Source organism: Aspergillus karnatakaensis, assembly GCF_047715665.1.
Source record: "Aspergillus karnatakaensis strain CBS 102800 unplaced genomic scaffold BJY04scaffold_10, whole genome shotgun sequence".
Lineage (NCBI taxonomy): Eukaryota > Fungi > Ascomycota > Eurotiomycetes > Eurotiales > Aspergillaceae > Aspergillus > Aspergillus karnatakaensis.
This window is the reverse complement of record NW_027395722.1, coordinates 421515-441421: the sequence shown is the minus strand read 5'-3', so window position 1 is coordinate 441421 and position 19907 is coordinate 421515. Positions and strand designations below refer to the sequence as shown.

At 52.2% G+C, this 19907-nt stretch overlaps 7 protein-coding genes across 7 annotated transcripts; 1 reads left to right on the top strand and 6 right to left on the bottom strand.

Annotated features, from left to right (window-relative positions):
• Positions 1-34: 34 nt before the first annotated feature.
• BJY04DRAFT_182604 (NAD(P)/FAD-dependent oxidoreductase) lies at positions 35-1740 on the bottom strand. The gene is made up of 5 exons (XM_073710355.1): positions 1509-1740; positions 986-1458; positions 494-917; positions 334-407; positions 35-269 (listed from the first exon to the last, which is right to left on the bottom strand). The coding sequence occupies exons 1-5, from the start codon at positions 1656-1658 to the stop codon at positions 188-190; spliced, it is 1203 nt and encodes a 400-aa protein (XP_073574299.1). The 5' UTR covers positions 1659-1740; the 3' UTR covers positions 35-187.
• A 973-nt stretch (positions 1741-2713) lies between these two features.
• On the bottom strand, positions 2714-4233 carry BJY04DRAFT_215450 (glycoside hydrolase family 76 protein; the record flags this gene model as incomplete). The annotated part of the gene is made up of 4 exons (XM_073715481.1): positions 2714-3283; positions 3332-3787; positions 3833-4080; positions 4134-4233. 4 exons carry the CDS (start codon positions 4231-4233, stop codon positions 2714-2716), a joined length of 1374 nt encoding a protein of 457 aa, XP_073574298.1.
• Positions 4234-5551: 1318 nt separating this feature from the next.
• Positions 5552-6072, bottom strand: BJY04DRAFT_182600 (uncharacterized protein). The gene has a single exon (XM_073710354.1). It carries the CDS (start codon positions 5873-5875, stop codon positions 5561-5563), a length of 315 nt encoding a protein of 104 aa, XP_073574297.1. The 5' UTR covers positions 5876-6072; the 3' UTR covers positions 5552-5560.
• A 2903-nt stretch (positions 6073-8975) lies between these two features.
• On the top strand, positions 8976-9628 carry BJY04DRAFT_182599 (uncharacterized protein). The gene is made up of 2 exons (XM_073710353.1): positions 8976-9310; positions 9376-9628. The coding sequence occupies exons 1-2, from the start codon at positions 9020-9022 to the stop codon at positions 9448-9450; spliced, it is 366 nt and encodes a 121-aa protein (XP_073574296.1). The 5' UTR covers positions 8976-9019; the 3' UTR covers positions 9451-9628.
• Positions 9629-10108: 480 nt separating this feature from the next.
• BJY04DRAFT_215447 (endonuclease/exonuclease/phosphatase family protein) lies at positions 10109-11700 on the bottom strand (the record flags this gene model as incomplete). The annotated part of the gene is made up of 5 exons (XM_073715480.1): positions 10109-10508; positions 10569-10739; positions 10809-11090; positions 11170-11426; positions 11500-11700. The coding sequence occupies 5 exons, from the start codon at positions 11698-11700 to the stop codon at positions 10109-10111; spliced, it is 1311 nt and encodes a 436-aa protein (XP_073574295.1).
• A 346-nt stretch (positions 11701-12046) lies between these two features.
• On the bottom strand, positions 12047-18127 carry BJY04DRAFT_215446 (tetratricopeptide repeat protein; the record flags this gene model as incomplete). The annotated part of the gene is made up of 3 exons (XM_073715479.1): positions 12047-12682; positions 12726-17738; positions 17786-18127. The coding sequence occupies 3 exons, from the start codon at positions 18125-18127 to the stop codon at positions 12047-12049; spliced, it is 5991 nt and encodes a 1996-aa protein (XP_073574294.1).
• A 655-nt stretch (positions 18128-18782) lies between these two features.
• BJY04DRAFT_215445 (uncharacterized protein) lies at positions 18783-19865 on the bottom strand (the record flags this gene model as incomplete). Its single annotated transcript, XM_073715478.1, has 1 exon — positions 18783-19865. One exon carries the CDS (start codon positions 19863-19865, stop codon positions 18783-18785), a length of 1083 nt encoding a protein of 360 aa, XP_073574293.1.
• Positions 19866-19907: the final 42 nt, after the last annotated feature.

Here is a 19907-nt window from a genome sequence, read left to right as displayed (position 1 = left end):
TCCTGCAGAGCTTGGACCGCATCATATAATGGACCCGGTCTATATGCGTCTCATATGTAGATTCAAATTCGATCAACCCCGAGAATCTATATTTGACAATTCCAGAACCAAACATATCTAGATCCGTCACATATCACGTCGCTCTAAGAAACAACAAGCCTACCCTCTAATCTAACCCGCCCCTGACCTAGAGATGATACTGCTGCGGCCCATTAACCTTGAACCCCATCCTCTCCCACCACCCATCAACGCCCATATCCTCTCTCCCACTAAATCAGCTTAATTAGTACTCCGTAGCACATAATCAAAGATCAGAACAAAAAAGAAACTTACTCCTCCCGCTCAATAACCGTCGGCTCCGTCTCCCCCTCCGCCTCATTCGGGTTCCGGAAGACAATGTTGTATTTCTACCAATTTTCAGATTAGCTCAAAGTCCACAATAATCGCAACAGCCCCGATGCAAACTGACAGAAGAACTGAGAGAGAGACATACCAATCCCAACGTCAAATGGATCCCCGCCGGCGCGCGCGGAAACTCCTCTAACCCGCCCTCCCCCCGAATCAACGCATTGATATTCCTCGCTACAACACCCGCCTGTACGGCGCCGGGCCGCGCGGCCTTGCGTAGACCGGTGTCGGCGATGTCACCGACAGCAAAGAGGTTAGGATACTGCGGGTCGGCGAATTGCATCGTTGGTCGGATGCGGATGAAGCCGTTGTCCGGGTTTAGGAGGGATGAATTGGATGTTGAGGGGGCGAGAGTCGAAAGGAGATCTGTGTTTGGCGTCTGTCCCGTTGCGAGGATAACAAAGTCGTATTTCCCCGGTAGGGGCGTGTTGTTTGTTGTTTGGACTTCGAAGGGGGTTGTTTTGGGGAAGCCGCTGGGGGGAACGGAGACGCGGGAGCCCGTTATGAATCTGATTTAAGACTGTTAGTTTATTCAGATCAACCGACTCGGGGGAGTGTTAGAGTGGTGGAGGCGCACTTAATCCCCAACTCCTCGAACCGCTTCCTGATGATCTGATCGAGCTTGCCGTGATACTGCGGCATGAGCTTTGGTCTCGACTGCACAACCGTAACCTCCTTGTCGGGGTAGTACTCCTTCAGATCTGTCGCCATCTGCACGCCTACCGCGCCGCCGCCGGCAATGAGGATGCTCTTGGCCTCCTTGATGTCGTTTTGATGTTTTTGCAGGTATGTGACGGAGGAGACTTTGTCGTCGTCGCGCATCCCCGCTGGTTCGGAGAGGCGGGTTCCTGTTGCGAGAACAAGGTACTCGAACGGGAGGTCACTTGAGCCGTGGAAAGGGCGGTCGAGGGTTAGGTGGTTAGGGAGCACGGAGAGAACACGGGCTTGGACTACAGTGTGGTTTGTTGGTGAGGATGAGAGGGAGGTGAAGAGGTTTGTGTAGGGAATGAAGGCTTTGTGTTCTTGGCCGGGGAGGATGGCGAAGCGAGGCTGGGGTTGTTAGTATGAGTTGTATTTGAGAGAGAGAGAGAGAGACATACGAAAGCGAACAAATGGTGAAAGTGGCTATGCGGCTCAATCAGCAGGACTCTATGTGTAGCGCTGGGCACCAGTTTGGCGAGCTCTTGGGCGGTGGCCTTTCCGACGTAGGAGCCGCCGACGACGATGATGTTCCGTAGAGTGCTTGCCATTGTTTCCTGTCTTGTAGAATGTAAAATTGTAAAAGGAGTGAAGCTGGAGATGATATAAGTAAGCGGAGTAAGTCTTATCCCCCCAGCTCCGCAGTGGCGCCAGCCGGCTTATCAGATCCGTCTTATCTCCGAGCCGAGATCGGATACCCTGCCTGTTGCAGCATCTCCACCTCCGAGTTGGCTGCCTGCTGCTGGAGCCTGGAGTTCTCCGGCAAGTGGAGGTCAGGATGCTTAGCTGCATGCCCGGCGCTTGTTCCCGATTGCGTGCGCGGTGACGAACTTGAAGGCTGAACGTTGTGGAACTCGAACTATGTCAATTCGGACTTATCCCCGTCCGAGGTAGTAGCACCTCGGACATTTTACTATCGTTGTCCGATAACATCGTAAACTAGAGTAGCACCCGTTGTCAACGAGGAGACTAGTTGGTTGCAAAAGGCGACTATACTCGGCTGGATTGCTGGACAGGTATTTCCTCGGAGCCCCCCGAACTGTCCTCGGGGGTCGGCTCTCCGACCTTTTCTTGTGTGTCAACACTACATACTTTAGCTTTGCCTCTAGGTTACTAGTGACGTATGCAAGACTTGAGATGATGAAATATGATAAGGATCTTTCTAGGTTTGTCGGCAAGTACAAGGTTTGTCCAAAACAGGGCAGGTCAAATGTCAACAAAGTTTCCAGCCCTGGAGGAGGGGAAGAAGATTCTGTCTAACAGCTTGATTCAGCCAAGTACCAGGAAGAGACTAAACTTTATGCGCCAGTTGCCATGATGGGCCTGCTGTCACGTCATCGGGAATATCGTGGTGCTCCACCAGAGGTTCAGTCCGAATGGCACAGGTAGATGACAAGGGGAAGAATGATTCAGGAATAACTAGTAAACAGGAGAAACAGGAGATAGAAGAGAAATAAAAGCAGTATAGTATAATATATAGAACCCGCGCCAATAATCAGTCCTTAGGCCCTTTTCTGGAGTGCTCCTCCCAGTAGATTCACCACCAGCCTCAACCACCCAGTATAGCATAAATCACAGCGCAAGCAATGCAAGAGAAACCAGAGACCTACTGCTGCTTAATCAACCACCAGGCCGCAGCAACAATACCCCCGCCCCAAAGCACCGTCAAAATCCAACTACCCACCCTATCGCCGGTGGAAATATGCGGCAATGAATCCGGCGTATCATCACTATACGTATCCAAAAACTGCTCCTTGGCATTCGGATTCGTATCGATCGTCTGCGCCCTCGCACTCGTCATGAGCATAAGATTACTCACAATCCCACCCAATGCCGCCATCTGCACCTCCAGTCCCTGAATCCCGTCCCAAGTCTCCTGATACCAGCGGGAACCGCAGAGATTCTCGGTCTCGCCGTCGCACTGTTTGCCGATGGCGACGGCGGAACCTTGCAGCTTTGGCGTGATGCGCTCGCGCGTGTCGGGGGCTAGTTGCGCGGCCATGGCCATCCACATGGAGGACCAACCTTTGAAGTTGAGCATGTTGCGATCGCAGGTGTGGAGCTTTTCACAGGAGACCTCCGAGAAGACGTTGCCGCCGTAGGCGGCCGGGAAGAAGTGGGTGGAGAGGCGGCGGAGGATTTGCTCGGTGCGGTTGAGCCATTTGGCGTCGCCGGTCTGGGTCTGTTAGTGACGTTTACATAGTGATAAGCTGGCAAGACATACTCCGTTGTACATGTAGGCGGTACCGGCCAGATACACGCCGTAGTTGTAGGACCACTGCATGTCCCCGCTGTCAATGCAATTGTTGTCGCCGGAGGTTGAATCGGCGATGAACCACGGGTCTACGTCTGTTTGGATGAGCGGAGACTCGTAAGACCAGTCCCAGATGCGCTCGGCCCAGTTGTAATAGGTCTGGTTGTTGGTGAAACGGCCGAGACGGGCGCAGAGCTGGAACAGCCCGCCGTTGGAGATGGAGTTGCGCAGCGTGTAGCCGGCCTGCCAGGGGTGGATCTGCCAGCTGATGCCGCCGTTGCAGGTGCGGTTGTCCCAGCGGTTGTACTGCATGGTGGCGACCGCTCGGGCAAGAGAGGTCCAGGTGGGCTTGTTGCTGATTTCCGGAAAGCCGGTCTCGGAAGCAGTGATGGCTGCAAGGCCGAAGAACATTTGATCGTCGTTTCCCTGAATATGTCAGTTTTGTTTGGACGGAAGGAGCGGTGGACGCACAAGCCATTGACTGTAGTTGGAGTCGAAGTAGTCGTAGTTGCGACCGGCCTGGAACATCATGTCGTGTGAGACAACACTGTTGTACTGGTTGTCGCCAGAGGTTTGCCAGTACTGGATCAGGGTCATATACATGGCACCGGCGAGATACCAGGTATCTGTCAGTTTACCGGGAATGCCTTCGGTCTGGTTCGCCAGGTAAAAGTCCCACATGGGGGCGGCGATGGCCTTGCCGGCCTGCTTGAGGGAGTCTGTGCATAGAGTCAGTGACGAATGGATGGATATAGATGGACAGGGTGCAGACCAAGATTAGTAGGCTCGACGGGAATATCGGAGACGACGAGGTGACCCTGAAGCAGCAGGGCCAGGGCGGCCCCACCAAGGGATGACAACCCCCAGCGCATTTTCCGGGGGAAGCAGTTGGTGCTAGGATGAATTTAGAATTGGACGATATGGAGCTATCACGGATGCAAGAGACGGAAGCAGGCAGGTTCCTGGACAGATCGCTGGGAGTGAGGTTAAAGGAAATCTCACCTGATGTGGCCAAGAGTCCCTAATCTTAGCCGCAAATCATCGACGCTCCCTAGCCCCTTGCCTAGACCTGCCAAGACAGACTCAGCCACCGACCTGCAATAGCTGTCCAATCACACTACAGTATCAAAGACATGCCAAGACATTTGCAGTGCTCCAGCCAGGAAAAGGAGAGCTGACTCAGCCTCTCCCAGGCCCAGGCACCAGGAATCTCTAACAATCTAACAACCACGGCTCTTTCATCCTGAGTGTCAGCGATAGAGTGATACGCTCGCTGTATACCCTGTCTGCATAGAGTCTACTCCCTCAGAAATCGATACCAGCGTTGGCGGCAGAAATTTATGTTGACTGTATGGGGTAGACGAACCTATAATGGCAAAGGCAAGCAAAGCACTTCTATACAAAATCACATAACAATCAGTGGGTATACCCAATCTCAACAGAAATCAGAAACAAAACACCCTACTCCAACACAAGGGACCTCATGCTTCTCCGGGAATTATCTTCCGATCATCGTCGTCATGGTCATAGCACACCTGTAGTCCCTTGACATTGACCTGGGTGGTCGAAGCTGACGCCCCAGGTGCCGTTCCAGGATGGTACGAAACCTCCAGGACCTCAACTTTACTCTTCAACACAATATTTTCACTTTTGAGTCTTTCAATATACCGTAAAGCACTGTCTATAATGGATGCCTTGGGCGACTGCTGCCGCCGGGGGTTGAGAGAGGAGGGGGTGGAGGATGCGGTCGTCGAGGTAGGGTTTGGGTTTTGGGAGGGAGACGTTGTCTCGGTGCCGTTGTGGACGACCTCCTCGAGGGCTCTAAACTTCTCGTTGAGGTTCAACCGATACCGCTTCTCCACAATGTTGTGGGACTTTCTGCGGTTGGCATGTTTCTGCTGCCGGTCTAGCTCGTGGGCGTTGATCTCGGGGGCTGAATGGCGGCGGTAGGGGCCGCTCATGATATTCATGCTGATACCTGGCTTGCTTAGCGACATACCTGGTCTATGGTATGGGAATGGCGGCGTGGGGTACGGGGGGCAGTGGCCCGCGGTGGTCGGTACTGTCATCGGGGGCGCGGCCGCTGCGACGTGCTGCTTCATATCGGGGAGGGCGGGGATCTCGGTGCTCTCGTTGGAGGAAGAGTCGGTGGGGTTGAAGTCGAAGTTCGTAAAGTAGTCGTTGGAGGGGGGGAAGAATTCAGGGAAATTCTAAGCTGTCAGCCTGGGTTCTCCTCCAGACTTTCGGGGCACACACGGTTTGAATTAACGAATTATCCATCAGAGGATCGCTCGTGCTCCCAAATGCAGTGTCTCCCGAAGTGGCATTCTGATCTATAGAATACCCACAAGGCAACTGATTCAACTTGGTTCCCCACCCCTGCCCCGTGGACGAAGGAACATACGTGCTGGAAGGAAGGGAAGAGTAGTCCCCGATTAAGCCTGCCATGTAGTCCTTGTCCTGCGTGCGAGACAATGGAGCTGAGCAGGGATCATTCGAGTGCGGATTCATCATGTTGAGAAAAAGTCTAGAGAAAAGAAAAGTATTTGTTGATTGACGAAAGAGTGCAGAGTTCTGGACAGATATAAGTAGCGTGCGCCTACTTGTGCCGCCGTAACGCTCATGGATTTGGGGTCATCTAACTTTCGCACTGGTGGGAAAAGTCGGACACGATGCTTAACGGTCCAGTGTTCCTGGCCTGCCAATGAAACCGATGGTAGCGAAGAATATAAATGTCATTGCTGCGCTTGTCGGAGAGGGATTTCTCGAGTGTGGAAAGGAACCTGGGGTAACTACTGGAACTTTTATCAGCGGAGTCGCCACAGTACCGCTAATGGCTGGCTTGAGTTGTCGAGCGCTCTAGACCCATTGTCCAATCGTGCAAAGGCTTTGGTAGATGTCCGAAATCCCTCTGGCTCGTGATGCTCATTTCAACGGCCTTGCAAGAGAGGAGTAAGTAACTACCCCCTGTGGCAACTGCACCCAATGTATAGCTTCTCGATTTGTAACAAAGCTTCAGCTGAGTGGCTCGCATATGTTTCCGACGAGATTCTAGCTGGAAAGGATCAGACGACCTTACGCGGCCGTTTAAGCCGTCCAGAGAGGGTGGCTCTGTTCCCTGGTTGTCGAGCACCGTCGGCCCCGATTCGGTCCTGGACAACTTTATCATCGAATACAGATAAGACAGTGAGTTCAGCTGGAGTACCTTATTTCTAATGAATACAGAATTTGGCTCTTACCGCCAGCATCCGGCGAGCTGGATGTACGTTACCTCTCTGCACTGCCTCTTCCCAAGACCGAACTTGATCGAACTCGATATGCTGTTTGGTCTCAATCATAGAACCTTAAGCAATAGGTCATGTCTACGGCTTCTGTGCAGTAATAAGTTTTAAAGTAACTTGGTTCTTGTACCTTAGCATATGACGTCAACCACTCCTGAACCTAAGTACTCCTGCAACCAGAACAACTACCTAGTATAAAAATATCATCCGAGGCTTTGCCTTGCATGGACCTTTGCAATGCCGATGTAGTGCATGGGAGAAATCATTGTTGGTACTCGGGATATATATAGAGTATTCGAGTGTTGATCCTCATGCTAGAGCGGTAATTAGCCCTTGCTGCTGTGATTTCCTAGAATGATCGGTAGTGATGTAGTCTTTCAAGGCCCGGGGATTGATAAGTGATCAATGCAGGTAAATCGCCAACATGCCTTCAACTGGGAATGCGGGTTTAACTCACAACTAGTCCAACGCATTGAGGTGGAGCTGTGCTCGGTGTTATTCTTGGCCTAGGTGGACTACAAACATATCATCTACTAGTACAAATCATATAGATCATCCACCTTGTATGTTATCCTGGGCTGCTCGGTGTCATTCCTGATAGGTTCATCAAATACCTCAGGAGCGCTCGAAACGCAAAAGGAAACTCTCCAACACCATCATGAATCATTTCACCATATCTTACCCAATCTGAGCTCTTCCTCTGACTCAATAAGACACTATCCAAGCCACAGTTATGGCCCCCCATTTGGGCGCGCTCGACTCTACCCTTATAGATAGAGTATACGCTGCGAACAGTACAGCCGGCGAACGACCCACAACAGCCTCCCGGGCCATTCGGGGAGATCCATGATTCAAGAAGACCTTGATTTGTGGCAGAATGCGCCGACGGCGCTCGCTTCAGGTGTCCAAGACTCCAGGTCCACTACTAGTAGTTAATGACTTACACATTGGGGCAAATCGTCATGTGGCGGGCGGTCTAGGCCGCTTGCACAACGGCGAGTGCTAATCATGCACTAAGCTACAGCTCACCTTGCTGGCATTAGACGAACTCTACAATGTAGAGTGCGAGATGTCAAGAGCTCGGCTCCGCTTCGAATTATCCATATAGTCCCGGTAAATCTCAAGCCCGACTGCACAAAGCAGGCTGCCCTGGTATCCAGAAGTACAGTACGTGTCTGTCTAGCAATGGTATCCGCAGCAATCTGCAGGACTTAAGCTTACTGACAGCTCTGCTGCTTGGTGCGAGCGGGCCGATTTACCTTGTGCTGATGGATCTGCACCCTGCCTACCCATGAGCGTTTTCTGGAGCTTGACGGGTGTCCACTGTGTGGAAACTTCGGGATACACGGGGAGACCAGTGTTTCTTTTGATCCACTGATGGTTTTGACCTTTGATTCACGAAGATCAGACTCCGCTGCAAGCAGGTCTGTGAGTATTAGGTTAATATAAACAATGTTGTTTGCCCCGGTTGTGGCGCGCGAGGAGTGTCGTCTTGGCTGCAGAATCTTGGAAGCTGCATGCGTACTACTCTTAGCTCCATGTGTAGTATCCTCGCGCTTGTCTATATGGTGCACTGACTGTGAAGACTTTGACACGGTAAGCATACATGCTTAGAAGGTTTATGGTATAGAGTCTAGCACCATGTGAATGTGTGCGTAAAGTAAGTTCTACGAGCTACTCGTAGTACATGCCAAAGCTTTGCCTATCTACTATTCAACTGTTGGTAGAAGTTAAAGTGTAAAAAAAGATATAACAATCTTGATTACACGTCTATCTCCATCACTCTGAAGAGAGGATCGCTGAGATGATTGCTCGTAGAGGTAAAAGCTCTCCTGGCCAATATGCTGGCACGGTGGGACCTCCCTCGGTCTTTCTAGCGTCACGTTAAATGACCGAATCCATGCACGCTCAGTTGTCTTTGGCTGCTGGCGAAGACTCGGTGGAACAATTAGGTGCCAAGGGGCCGGGGGGTGTTGACCGGGTAGACGCAATAAGCACCCAAAATCAGACTTTGTACCCCCTTGCCCCAGTGAGCTGACTCTGCAGTCTTTATAGATGGTCTTGGCCCACCGAGATTGTATGAATTTATCGCTTTGGGGGCCGAAACATTGTATGTCTCTCCCAAGCCCTCCGGCGGTGGTTAGTGCAACCACAACAGCGAGAGCAGGTTTGGCATAACGTGAATGATCATGCCATGGCTTGCGAAGGTGTACTACCGACTCCCCAATGTCTGTGATACTAATGTTATAGGGCTATGACGCAATATCAATGTTTACAACTATAAAGTCGGCGGAGAGAACATGGCCTCAATACTCTAAACCAACCCACTCAACCTTCAAGTCTTTTATCCTCAATCATCTCCTCCATCAACTTCACAATGAAGCTCTCCATCCTCGCCGGTGTCATTGCCCTCGCGGCCCCATCCCTCGCCCAGCTCCGTCCCCCCATCCAATTCCCCGGCCTCGGCGAATGTGGCGAGGGATGTATCGAGATCCGAGTTCCAACCAGCGGTGCTCTCATGGCCTGCTGTGGTGAGGGTCTCAACTGCGTCGACTGCTCCCCGACATGCACAGCGCTTTGCGGCGGTGGCGGATACGGATCCTGTGTCTCCCTGGGTTCCACGGAACTCACCTGCTCTAGGGGCTGCGAGGAAATGTGCGGAAGCGATGTGAGTAATATGATCGAAACCTGAGCGCTGTTCTAGAGTGTCTGAGAAAGGTCTAACATGAATAGGACTACGTTCTTTGCAACGTTGGTGGATCGCCTCTGGAGCCTAAGCCTGAGGGCTGCGTAGGTTTCCCTACCTAATTATATCCTATTTGGACGGTATTCCTCAGTCCTAACTTTATGTGCAGCCTTAGATGATGAGACGAGAAGCCTTGATGGGGGTAGAGTATCTTGGCTTGCTTTCGAAACCGGGCGGCGGGCTAACTCGATAGTTAGACTGGGATCTTGATATATGGATGTGAGGAACTGAAGAGTGTGATGTTGCAGACTTCAAACAAGTCTATAGAATTGTACTGGATCCTTCAGCACCTGTCTCACCTTTAGATATGTCAATGCATTCGTTATTTTCCGCATAATACCTTAATATCTTATTAAATTCCTAGAACTGTAGTACGACCATCACAGCTTGTGCCGCAGATAAGGCTGTTCCGACTCAATCCTTGATTTCCAGTCTTATGAGTACTAAACCTGAAACTTTCCTTTTCAGTGCTAGAGCAGTTTGGCCATCTTGTACCAAGTCTAGTAAGGTGGTCTCTATCGGTAATGATGCGATACACTCCGCTAGCTCTAAGAGGATGCCAAACAACAGTTCGATCATCCTCCCTAACAGTTCCTACAAGGGTCTATAAGGTCTGCTATCTGTCTGCCACGCAATCTGCAACCCCCCATATTTAACCCTACCCAGCATTCACCCACTACCCTCCTCACCCTTCTTTTCCCCAGTAGCCACTATCAACAGCTAATACCGTCCATACACAACCCCCACCATATCAACCTCCTCCCCACTCCTCCCCATCAAGCCCACAACACCAAACCCCTCATCTGCAGTCCACTCAACACATTCCTCCGTCTCCACCCCCGTCGCAACACTATTTCCTAGGTTCGTCGTAGCCTGCAGGTAGAAAATCCTCGTTCGGTCATTATACTTCCCCTGGCAAACTCTCGTAGAGGTCCAGTACTCCCCGTCGGAAAGAGACAGCTCACTCGCTGTGCCACCGGTTCCGCCATGCGTGGTTGATGTGCCGTCGGAAAGGGTCAGCGTGATACTGTCCAGGCGGTTGCCGCCAGCAAGGGACATTTTGGTTGCTTTTATGCCGGAGATTGAGGTGGGCAGGAAGGGGAGGGTGTTGAACCAGGTTCTTCGCATGTTAGTATCCTATCTTGTATCCTGGGCAAAAGGGCGGTAATTGGGAGCATACCCATGCGGCCCGCCATACAGATCACTCAACCGGAAGTCATCTGATCTGCTCCATGAAAAGTTCGCGGCGACGGGGTTGTGGTCGGATAGGATATCTCCGTTGTTCAGGAACTTGCTATCCTCGTACGCCCATTCGGTGGCTTGGATGGTCAGGGCGCGGCTTCCGCGGTAGCTAGAGGGATATTGTTAGCACGCTGTAATTCAGACGAACACGAGCTATACTTGGAGAGTAAAGACATACAAGATCTTATCAACAGTCTCGCACTCCATCGTCGTCGTCGGGTTCGAGCAGGTAATCGCATCCGTCCCGATCGTCGGCTCCTGGCCGTCAAGAATCAATTCAACCCAGGGGTCGACCATGTCCTCCTGCGAGCCGAAGATGCGGATATTTTCGGACAACGTGGTATACCGCGCATTGGTATCGCCAAAGACCATCACTGCGTTGCCGATTGAGAAGGTCGAGATGTGATCAGCGACTTGCTGGAGGTTTGCGCTGCGTGTTGCGCGGTCTTCATCACCGGAGCTACACAAGTCAGCGTCTTCCCTACCGTGTAGACTGAAAGCACTGGAAACATGAAGGGAAAAGTAAAGAGGAGACAAACCCCGCATCAGCATGCAGATTGTAACAATCGACATAAACGCCCTCGTCCACTCTAACACGCATAACGGTGAACCCCTTCGGGGTGAGACAATCGGCCCCAGACTCGTTTGAGCAGGAGTCCCATTTGACGCGGTGGAAGTCGATCCAGGGATAGTTGGAGAGGGTGTTTAGGCCAGAGCCGAAAGGGACGCCGCCGGATGTTGCGGTGCGATAGGGGTGTGTGTTTGTCGAGTAGAGGTAGGCGTGGTAGTTGAAGTCCTGGGATTCGTTTTTTAGTACATGATTGAAGTAAGGGAGGGAATTAGACAAAGATAGGAGCAGGGGTATTTACTTCCTGCACGTGGATAATATCATAGTCATACTGGGAGAGACGCTCGCCGATGATTTCGGTGTTTGTGGCTTTGTCGCCGGGGACGTCGTTGCCGTTGATGATTTCGGGGAGCCCTGCGACGTTGAAGGCGATGATGTTGAGTGTCCCCGAGAGGGCGGCTAGCGTAGGCTCGAGCAGCGAAAGTAGTACGACAGACTTCATCTTGCTTGTGATCTTGCTGATGGCTCGAGATTGGCATGCAGGATTGATGCAGGATTTATAGTGTTGCAGCCTGCAGGTCGGTAAAGGAGTCTATGCTTCCTTGGTCTATATCTCCGCACCTAAGGACTAGTTAGCCGACTGTGAAGAACATCTTAATTAATTTCTCCAAGCGACACGTTTAGTTCTGACGATCACTCATAGGTCGAACGGGAGACAATATATTGCATGCATCATCAGACTGTACTGAGTAGCCAGTGACATGGGTTGATTCAAGCATCAGTACACTATAGACTACAAAATTAATTAATACCAGACATTAACACTACATTACTTCCAACATCCAAGATTACAACGCACTGATGGAGATCCGCTTCGCGCCCGCATTTCCCGAGAGCAAGGCCGACCCACTCGACTTGCGTAGATGGTTCTCATGCGCTTCCGCCTGGTCCACGTCAAGACTGAACCTTCGCGGCCGCTGCCACATGCCCACCGACTCATCACTCGTTGAAGAAACTTCAAGGCGCTCGGCTGGTAACCCGAACCTCAACGCGATCTGCTGCACGCGATCGTGCGCCGTTGCGGCGTCGATTGCTGCGCTTTGCCCGTCCTTTGCGAGGCGCATCTGGGCGTGCTGGAGCAGTTCGAGGTGCTTCGTTACTGCCTCCATGGCACCATTCTTGCCGTGCTCTTCGCTGTTCAGAATTTCCGCGAGAGCGGTTTCATGCAACGCAGCAGAGGCGAGGTAATTCCCGGACGCAGTATATAGACCAGAAAGCAGTTTGTTCATTTCAAGGGTGACCGGGTCGCAGTTGCCCCAAACCTGTCGAAGGTTGTAGCAAATATCCTTACCGAGCTGTGTTGCTGCGTTGACATTACCGCGACAGAAGCGGGTTTCGACGAGGCGACGACCGATCCAGACAACGGCCGACAGCGACCATGTTTTCTGGATCATCCGGGATGTCCATAGTTCGGTAAGAATGGCCTAGACGATTAGCATTGGTCGGTTCGGCAAGTAGGTGACATACCTCTAAATCATCAAACATCTCATGTTCTCCGAGGACGGTGACAAGGTCGTTGAGTTCCTCAAAAGGCAGCTCCGTGAATTCCAACGGAATCTCCTTTGCATTCTTCATCACGCCCTGCAACAACATCTGCGACTGGAGAGCCATCTCTTTTGCGGTCGCTTCGTTGGAGCACTTAGTAGTCTGGTACCCGGTGAGGTACAGGCAGAGCTTGATGGCCGTGAAGATCGTCTCGAGCGTTCGGAGGCCGTCCGTCAGATGGACAAACGAGTGGAACACACCTGTGAGAATGGCCGCATCCTGAAACCGCGACTCATTACATAAATCGCGCACCAGCCCAGTGGTTTTATTGACGATATCAACTTCCGAGTCGGTGTTGAGGCTCTCGCGCCGGCACATGCTGTAAAACACATGGACAATGTCCTTTGGGCGGGTTTGCGGAGCAACGGACAGGGTGTTGCAGAAGTACTGGTACAGCTGGTCTTCGGTGTTCTTCGCGGCAGCCATGTGCTTTTGTTGCGTTTGGAGACGGTACAATTTCTCGCCGGCGGCCAATGTTGGCATCAGGTCATGGGTCGTTAGACTCTGCTGGAAGTTGCTATACACCTGGCCTTCGCGAGACATTTCATCCAAGATCTCCCGGGCGGACTGTCGCTTGCCAAACACTTCTTCAAATGAGGCAACAAAGACGGCTGGTCGATGCTCATCCAGGGCTTGGCGATGAGTGGCAGGCGTTTCTTGAATGACGCGCTGGTGTAGATGGTTAATCAACGCATTGCCCTCATCAATGTAACCACATTCGAGGTAGATTTCCGCCAGCTTATGACCTCTGTCAATAAGTGTTTGATGGTTGGCAGTGACACGGATGACCTCTTCCACATGATCTCCCAGAAGCTGAGCACCCTGTTGTCGCGAGCTGGTGGACTCAGAGCTGGCATGCATACGAGCAATTTCTCGGAGCCACATCAGCGTTCCAGGCGCCGACAGGCCCTGGTGCTGTTTAGCCAAGGCAAGCTCCTCCATGTACAGTTTCCGCGCCTCGGGAGATGCCTGCTGCCGACGCAAATATAACTGTGCCATGCGATGTTTGATGTCAATGGGAAGCGCCTCCTTCATGTCTGGTAATTCACGAGAAGCCTCTGTCTGCGGCACCCAGTCGTGAGTATTCAACACCTGCTGGTACAGATGAATCGCTTCGTCAAAATGGCTGTCGTTATTGGAGCAAAGTTCTGCCAAGAGCAGAGTCGCGTCGCGGGTCCTTTCATGTGTTGGTCCGTAAAGCTTGCGACACAGCTGTTGATGCTCCGAAACGAGCTGGTGGCGCTCGGCGTACGAACCCTTGACATCAGGATGATTGAGAAGCGTCATGTAGCCGGTGTAAACTTTCGGAAGCAGCCCCTCGAGAAGCGCATGGTCATAATCGTCTTTCTCGTCAAACCGAACTATCGTTGGCCACAGGTGGCGGTAAACTTGGAGAGCTGAGTCCCACTGACGGTCCTGCTCGTAAAGCGTAACGAGAGCCACCGCAGCACGAACTCCAGATGACGTTATCTTGCCATCTCGAACGCAAGCGCGATAAATATGACTGTAGCTATTTTCGGCTTCCTCACGGCGGTCAAGGCGAAGGGCAAGGTCGCCCTCGTAGTAGCGGCTGTCAAGGGTGTGCTTTTCATTCTCTCCCAGACGGGAAGCGAAGAACTCACTGACTTGGCGCAGGAGGATCAACGCTTTGTCGAACTGGTAGGTACTTTCGTAGAACTCAACGACTGTTTTCACGACCGCTGTGACTGAAGCCACCGCTACTTGATCGGCAGTAATCGCCGCTTTGAACGCGTTTCCATAGACAATGCTCGCCCTGCCAACGTCCAGTCGACGAAACAAACAGTACGCGTGGTCTTGCGCCAGATTAGCCATGATGGGAGCCTCGTCGGATGAGAACTTTGCCTTGGAAGCAGGATCCTCAATACCAGGCCAGGTGTGTTTGAGAACCGCCCAGGCACAGTCGCTGCCTTGGCGCCACTCCTCATCACGCATATGATGACGCGCCAGTTTGTGGCACAATAAAAGAAGTGGTATCCGCGATTGTTGGTCTTTGCATGCAGAAGCGATACTATCGATCCACTCGGGGAGCATTCTACTCTCCTCCCGCGACAGATTTCCCATCGAGTCGGCCGGGTGCCCCTCGGCTGGAAGCGTTCCTTTAGTTAGAGTCTGAGCGAGGCTAACAGCATCAGGATGATATTGCTGGTTCGTAGACTTGTAGTACTTCCATAACTGTAAGCCGAGAGTGCGATCCATATCATGAAGCTGCATCTCTCGGGCTTCGCGACGGAGCTCCTGTGCGCGACTCGCCATCGCTTGGGACTTGACACCACCCTCTGCTTCAAGATCGGCAGACAGGGCACGAAGAATAGCGGTGGCATCATCAGGGCGACGTTGCCGACGGAGGAACTGAGAGTAGTAGAATGCAACCTTTGTTCTTTGGTCCCATGAGGGTGTTGTGTGCTTTTCCGGAGCTGACAGACTTTGCCACAGTTTCGACAAAACAGCGCCGGCCTCTGCGGTTTGCGAGTTCTCTTCATACAGTTGCGCAAGAGCAAGGGAATAGGCGACGCGGCGTGGATCGGAAGCGTCCATTGAGCGGACCATTGTTTCATACTTGGTGCGTGCGAGCTCGAGTGCAAGGTCGTCTGGCGGTGCAATCTTGAAGTTATTGGTTAGGTATTCAGCAGCTGCCATGGTCTCTGATGAATACGGTCCGTACGTTCCGACTGTTTGCCGATAAAATTGCTTGCAAACAGCATAAGCGCTGTCAGACTTTTCCTCCTCTTTGTAGGCCTTGACAAGTCGGTCGAGATACTGCAGTCGCTGCGTAAAACTGATATCAGAGTTATCCCAATTGGCTAACGCCATGTCCCTGAGTGCATCTGTCTTAAGGCCGGCGGTGCGGTCAGCTCGACCAGCACCTTCAGGTGTAGCGACCAGAAGCTGCTCGAGGTCTCTTGTGATATTGGCGCTAGCGCCTAGACGAGACCTACTGCGCGTCCAGGCTTCGTACAAGTGATCATTAGCCCAAGGTGCTTGTGCCTTATCCGCTGCCCGAGCACTGATGATCAAACTTTGCAGTAAAGCTGGAGAGTCATCACCAAGCACCCCGCGACGCACAGAAACGGAGAGACGGTACAGTTCAACAATGCTTGACCGGCTGAACTCAGACTGAAGATTGGTGAGCTCCAGCTGGGCAAATAGTACCGTATCTGGCAACGCTCGCTGGAAAGAAGGGGTGAAAGAAAGCCTCCCAGTGTCGGATGCCACGTTTGAAGAAAGCATGTGTGATAGCCAGTAGCGGGCAGTGTATTCGAGCAGTATAAATGCATCCAGGTAACGATCTCGCGCGTGTACGGCCATCTTGTCCCAGGTCACGGCGACCTCATCCGTCAGATTGCGCCGGACCCATGTCAATGAGCGAATGAGCAAATCATGATGGGCGTCGACGAGAGAGAAAGAGACTCCTTTTTTCACCTTTGCTCGAGCTTGTATATGTTCACGAATCATCGGGTGGCGGAAAGTGACGAACCCATCTTGTACCGTTACCAAGCGGCGGAGCGGCTCAAAAACCTCTTGGTCGAGCTTTGCAGCGCGTGGCACAACCTTCAGAGTTTGCGTATCGACAGCGAGGAGCTGCTCAACCTCTTGGGGGCGCAGAGGACGTTCGGCCACTGTGAGCCAAGCAAGAAGGCCGTGAGTGCCGGGTCGCTGAAGGTTGGTGTGTCGCAGGTGCATATCAATTAGATCACCCAGGTTGTTGGGGATCTTGTCAATGGCATTCTTCATATTACTGTAGGCGGTATGGCCGCGAAGTGATTCCACGGCTAGCTGCGCCCATATGAAACAGCCCTGAGCGCGGGATGCAATTGACAAGATCAACGGGTCGCGCTGGGACGGACTCAAGCCGAAAAAGACTGGATCGTACGCCATTGTGTCCGACACCGAAGTGGTCAGGTCATGCTCTGTAATAGACGCATCCATCGCGATCTGGTGTGTGGAGGTCGTCTCACGTATGGGAACTTGTTCGGTGGTCATTGGGCGTGTAAAGACAATGAGCTTAGAGGGAGTATCGCCGACCATGTCGCGAAGAAGCCCAAAGAAAGCACGAACGGTGGATGTCGCATTCTTCATTTGATCCATGCCGTCGACGACAATCATAAAATGCAGGTTAGACCGTGCAGCGGTACGAATCGCATTCCACAGAAGAGCTTCAACCTGGGGATCAGGCGCCCCTCTTTCAGCCTGGTTCTTGGCTTTGGTAATGGCAGCAATGATGTCGCCCTGGGTCTTACGGCTCGTTACGCAACAGTCAAGCATCTGAATCAGAATACCTTTCAGGATGCTGAGTGTCAAAGTCGTGATAGGCACGTCTGATCGGATGACGATGGGGATAACGTTCCAGATGTCGTATTCAGACGAAACCTGTAAGCGCTCTATTGTCCACTGCGCTAGCGCACTTTTGCCGGACCCTGGGTTGCCGCGAATGAGCATCGTGCTTCGCGGACCGACGGTGAAGGTGGTCAAATGTGGCTCGAACCAGGAGAATGAACCGTCAGCAAGCGAGTGTGCTTGGCTTTCTAGTAACATTTGTAACGGCCGGTCCTGTAACTCAAGGAATTGATAAACTGAGGCGAGGTCGGCATGCTGCTGTTTGACAACAGTCGATTCAAGGACCACCCCAGATATGCGGCGCCAGTGTGTGGTAAACCGATTGAAGTAGCAGAAGAAAGCATGGTTCGCAACGTCTGTCATAGAGTCCCAGTTTTGGTTTCGGATAACATGTCGATATTCCGCCGTAATGTGCACGACTAATTGGAGCAGATGCGAATATATCTCAGCCACTTCTTGTTGAAGAGCTCTCGAGCTCTGAAAGTCGTTTTCCTGCTGGAGAAGATAGGAGATCCCCAACGTCACACGACCGTAGCGGCTAAACAGATTGTCAACCATGTCGATATTATCGATGCCCATCTGTCCACCATCAGCACAGGCCATATTCATGTTTGTTGTGAACCTACCTCCAACAGAAGCAGGGTGGTGCCCCAGATCATTTTTGTCGCATCCTCGGCGCCATCCATGAAGCTCGTGACGGAATCACGTAGCGAGGCCACGGCAAAGGCCAGACGCGAGGCCCGTCGGAGGGCACTGTCAAGGCGGCTGCCATCCGCGGGCATGCGTCTCAGTCGCTCTGTTGCGATGGCGTCGAAAAACACATCGACGGTAGGCGACTTCGCCACAAGCTGATCCGAAGTTACTCCAAGACGCGAGGTGCACTCTTGAGAGACGGTATCGACGGTACTCCGCAGGATCGGAAGTGATGTGGCACCCCCGTCCAGGGAGTTGGGCCCGGCTGCCGACATGCTGTATGGTTTGCAGTAGGCCGAATCCAGAATCACGCTCGATCCTGAGTATAATAATTCGCTAGTCTCGTCCTGGGAGACTGCGCATGGGTGTGTTAGAAGTTATATCAGGTTGCGGGCTTGTCGAGCTGCACTGCCTTCACTTCCGAGAGTTCTGACATCACGAGTCTCTTCACCGTGGGCTCTCAGATGGGGGTGCCGTCTTGCTTGCCACCATGAACTGAAAACATCTCAACGGGTGAGAATTGGCGTAGTCGTGTTGTCATGTCATTAGGCTGGCGGCCTATAAAGTCAATGACATCAACCGACTGATCCCCCCTCGGGTATGCAGGAGCAACCATCATTGGGCGGGATCACAGACCAGATGTTGAACCATGGTAACACGCGGGGTAAAGTGATCTTAAATGGATATAGCACAACAATGCCATTAGAGATGAGTCTTCAAGCCGAAAACGAAGGATGAGATGCGGAGAAAAGATGAGGTTGAGAAAAGATGCCTCGACCGTCACGTGTAGTCGCCCCTCCGTCACGATGGCCAACACCATCATACTAGAAGGATTGTACCTTAAAGCTTTATAACAACTGTATTCTCTGCCGTTAATGACGGTTGCCTACTGCCTTGAGACCTATTTTGCTCCCACTTGAGACCCTGCTTTCAAGGAAGCGGCACAAACTTAGGTCCTTTCTCCAACAACTCGATCAGCGACCCCCCGAAGCCCAAAGCTTTCTGATCCCATGTATACTTGACAAAATTGAAGAGACGGTCGACACACGCCGGTCGCGTTTGAAGCCAAGTCAGTCCCTCCCAGAGTCCTTCCAACGGCACTCGGACCTCGAGGAGTGCGAGGAGTAATGGGAACACAATATTTTGCAGCTTCGCATTGCGTCCTGCCTCCACAAAGAATTGGTGCCTGGCGTCAAGTATCTCTGTCGCAAGAGACGTCGCCGTTGTATCCTCATGCCCGAGCAAGGGATGGCGGAGACGGTGAACAAGGAGAAGACCAGCGATTCGGTACATTCTCGCTTGGGTGCGCATTGACAGGATCTCCAGCCTGCTAAATGTCGACGACAGATGAGACTCCGAAGCATCAGGGGCCCAGGCTTGAATTCGCTGTTCTATCCCTTGGAGACCGTTGTTGTCGACAGTTCCGTTTTCAAGCTGCTGACTGACGACACACAGATCGTATAAAATCGACAGTAGCGACGTGCACAAACCAGCCGATCGATCAACCACACCAGTGCGGTTGAGGACTGGTCGTATCATAGGAACTTCGCGGTGTAAAAGACACCACACTGTGTCCCATAAAAGGGGCGAAATGGCGATGGGCTCGAGGAACGAATGTTGAACAATCTCCGCATACCACGGACGAGCGAGTAATAAAGAGTGCCGGATGATGAGATTCGAACTCTTCGATGTGAGAAGAGAATCAAACGCTGCCAACGCTTGTCCAAGCATAACAATTGCGAGGGCATCATGCATGTTTGAAATGACTGCATTTCTCAGCTTCTCCAGTGACACCGCGCCGCTGTGAACATTGACTTGCTCTTTTGTAAGTTGGCCGAATCGAGCATACGAGAGCATACTTCCCAGCGCAGCAAAGCCCTCTTCGAAAATACACGGGGAGTGACGGTAGCAATACTCGAGAGCGCGGTGGAAAGCAGTTGCAAAGCTCGAGCCGAGCATATAGATATCGTTGAGACGGTAGAAACTTTCGACGTCCACGTTCAGCGAAGGCATTTGGGCTTTCTCATCTTGCGGGAGCTTTTCCGGTAATGTGTG